At 66.7% G+C, this 2,230-nt stretch overlaps 2 protein-coding genes across 2 annotated transcripts; one reads left to right on the plus strand and one right to left on the minus strand.

The window, feature by feature from the left end:
• Positions 1-298: 298 nt before the first annotated feature.
• MNEG_15659 (hypothetical protein) lies at positions 299-479 on the plus strand (the record flags this gene model as incomplete). The annotated part of the gene is made up of 1 exon (XM_014035869.1): positions 299-479. A coding segment is annotated over one exon (181 nt), but the record flags the coding sequence as incomplete, so codon positions are not given.
• Positions 480-1,827: 1,348 nt separating this feature from the next.
• On the minus strand, positions 1,828-2,217 carry MNEG_15660 (hypothetical protein; the record flags this gene model as incomplete). Its single annotated transcript, XM_014035870.1, has 1 exon — positions 1,828-2,217. A coding segment is annotated over one exon (390 nt), but the record flags the coding sequence as incomplete, so codon positions are not given.
• Between the last annotated feature and the right edge of the window lie 13 nt (positions 2,218-2,230).

Consider the following 2,230-nt stretch of genomic DNA (forward strand, 5'->3'; position numbering starts at 1 on the left):
GTTTGGGAGTGGGGGGCTGATCGGGGGAGCAATGCGCACACACGCAACACACACCCCCGAACCCGCACGCACACTCACACTCACATGCAACACCCATGTCCCCAAACACGTCTAGAGCTCGGAGCGCGACGCCTTGATGCCGGCCGTGGCCGCGCTGCTGCAGGCGACGCCCGCCGAGTTCGCCGCGATGCAGCGCGTGCTCGCCAACACGGCGCCCTCCGCCACGCAGCTGCTCTCCACCTTTGGCATCAAGCTGTAGCTGCAACCCCGATCCCTAGATCTGTTTCCTGCGGACCAGGTTTCCCCTGTATCTCCGGCCGCGGCGCGGCGTGGTGCGCCTGCCGCGCCGCCTCGCCGCCGCGCCGCCGCTCCCCTTCTTCCTGTTTGACCCGCGGCCGCGCAGCGACCGCCCTGCGCCGCCGGGCGCGGCGATGCGTCGCAGCCTGAGCCTTGCAGGCGACGGCGCGGGCAGCGGATAGCCAGCGGTCTCTTGGTGGGCCCACCTTGCCTGCAAAGCGTGGTTGTTAAACTGTAGCTGTAGCCCGGCTGCGCCCGCCTCCAATAGCGCCTGCACCCCTGTTGGTTTCGAACGGACACCTACGCGTCGGCGACTGTGGTGCTCACGCGTGCGCGCGCCGGAGGCCCGGCGTCTGCCGTAGGCCCGGAAGCACGCGCGCCTGCCCTGCCGCACGCGGCTGGCCACGCGTCTGCAGGCGCGCCCGCCCTGTCGGCCGCAGGTCGCGCCTCTGTTCCTGGGTTGTGGCCCCATGGAAGCGGCGTGCCTGCTGCGTGCATTCGCTGCAGCAGCATTCGGGCCCGCCGCCGATTTCTGCTCCTCTTTGCAGAGCGGTGGATCGCCGCAGCAAGCTGGCCAGCCCCTGTATCCTCTACGCGGAGCGGTGTGTCGATTTTTCTGCGCCCGCCCTCCGCTGCGGCGCTGCACCCACCTTGAGGTTTGTGACACCGCTGCCGCCGCAGCAGCCCCAGCTGCAATTGCAAAATGCAGCGATATAAGCGCCAGATGTGCAGCCTACGAGGAGTGCGCGCTGGCGGCAGGCTTATTTCTTTATCCGTTACATATCAGCACGTCATATCAGTCAGACGGCAGCTGGTCATTTACACTGCAGCCCAGCACTGACGCCTATAGCGCCAGCTCCGACACGCCACGCCGCCAATGGCAAAACGGACTGAGCAATTCTGCGGGCGCCGTCGAGGCAAAGCAGCAATCTGCACAATGTACTACTGTACACTCCTTAGTCAGTGTGGTCATGCACAGTCAGCGCTGACGAGCTGCGCGGCATGGGCGCCGCCTGTGCATGGCTCATGACACGGACAGTTGCTTCCCGAAGTGAGGCATGGTGAAAAACGCCACGTCCAGCTGCAGTCGATTTGTTATCGATCCTGAACAGCCTGTGAGTGCCTTGATGTACTTAACAGGGTGAACTGCCGTCTCGGTGTGTTGGACCCCACAAAACAGTGTTCTTGGGGATTGAGGCCAAAGCAGGGAGACCCAAGAGACAAACCTGAACAGTGTATGTGGGGTTAAAAACCGAAGCAGTGAGACCAGAGCAAAAGCACCCAACCCCGCTCACCATAAACCCCATTGCTATCGTAGCCCTGCAGGAAAGGTGGCAGGACTCACATGCAGCGCTCGCTGCACCGCAAGCTGCAGCGCCCTCCGGCGAGCGCAGCACGCCGCCCCCTGCCCCGATTCACTGTGCCGCGACCACGCGCCGCTCAAGCTGGCGCCCAGCGACGCGGCAGCGGGCCCAGCCCCCCAAGGGCCTCCGCTCAAGCCGTCACGCGGGGCTGGACGTGTGTTAATTGTCACTTGCCCTGCATCAGCTCGTCCACCCACTCCAGCACGCCCTGGGAGTCCCCATCGCAGCACGCGGCGTGCAGCCGCGGGTATGCGTCCCCAACAAACCGCACGACACCGCCCGTTTGCTCGACGGCCCGGGCCACGGCCAAGCACACCGCCAGCCGCTGCGCTGCCGGCAGGCCCAGCGCGTGCGTGGCGCGGTCCACCTCGTGGCACGCACACACGAGGGCCGCGAGCAGTGCAGGGTCAATATCACTGCCCGCGTCCCGTGCCGCGGGCAGGGCAGGGACGGGAATGTCTCGCAGCTCTAGCAGCGCCAGCGCCACGTCCCCGCCCCCGCCCCCCTCGGCCGCCGCGCCGCCTTCTCCGCCGCGGCGCACGGCGGGGACGCCGCCCTCGACGCCGCGC

This window comes from Monoraphidium neglectum, assembly GCF_000611645.1.
Source record: "Monoraphidium neglectum strain SAG 48.87 unplaced genomic scaffold scaffold05537, whole genome shotgun sequence".
Taxonomy (NCBI): Eukaryota; Viridiplantae; Chlorophyta; class Chlorophyceae; order Sphaeropleales; family Selenastraceae; genus Monoraphidium; species Monoraphidium neglectum.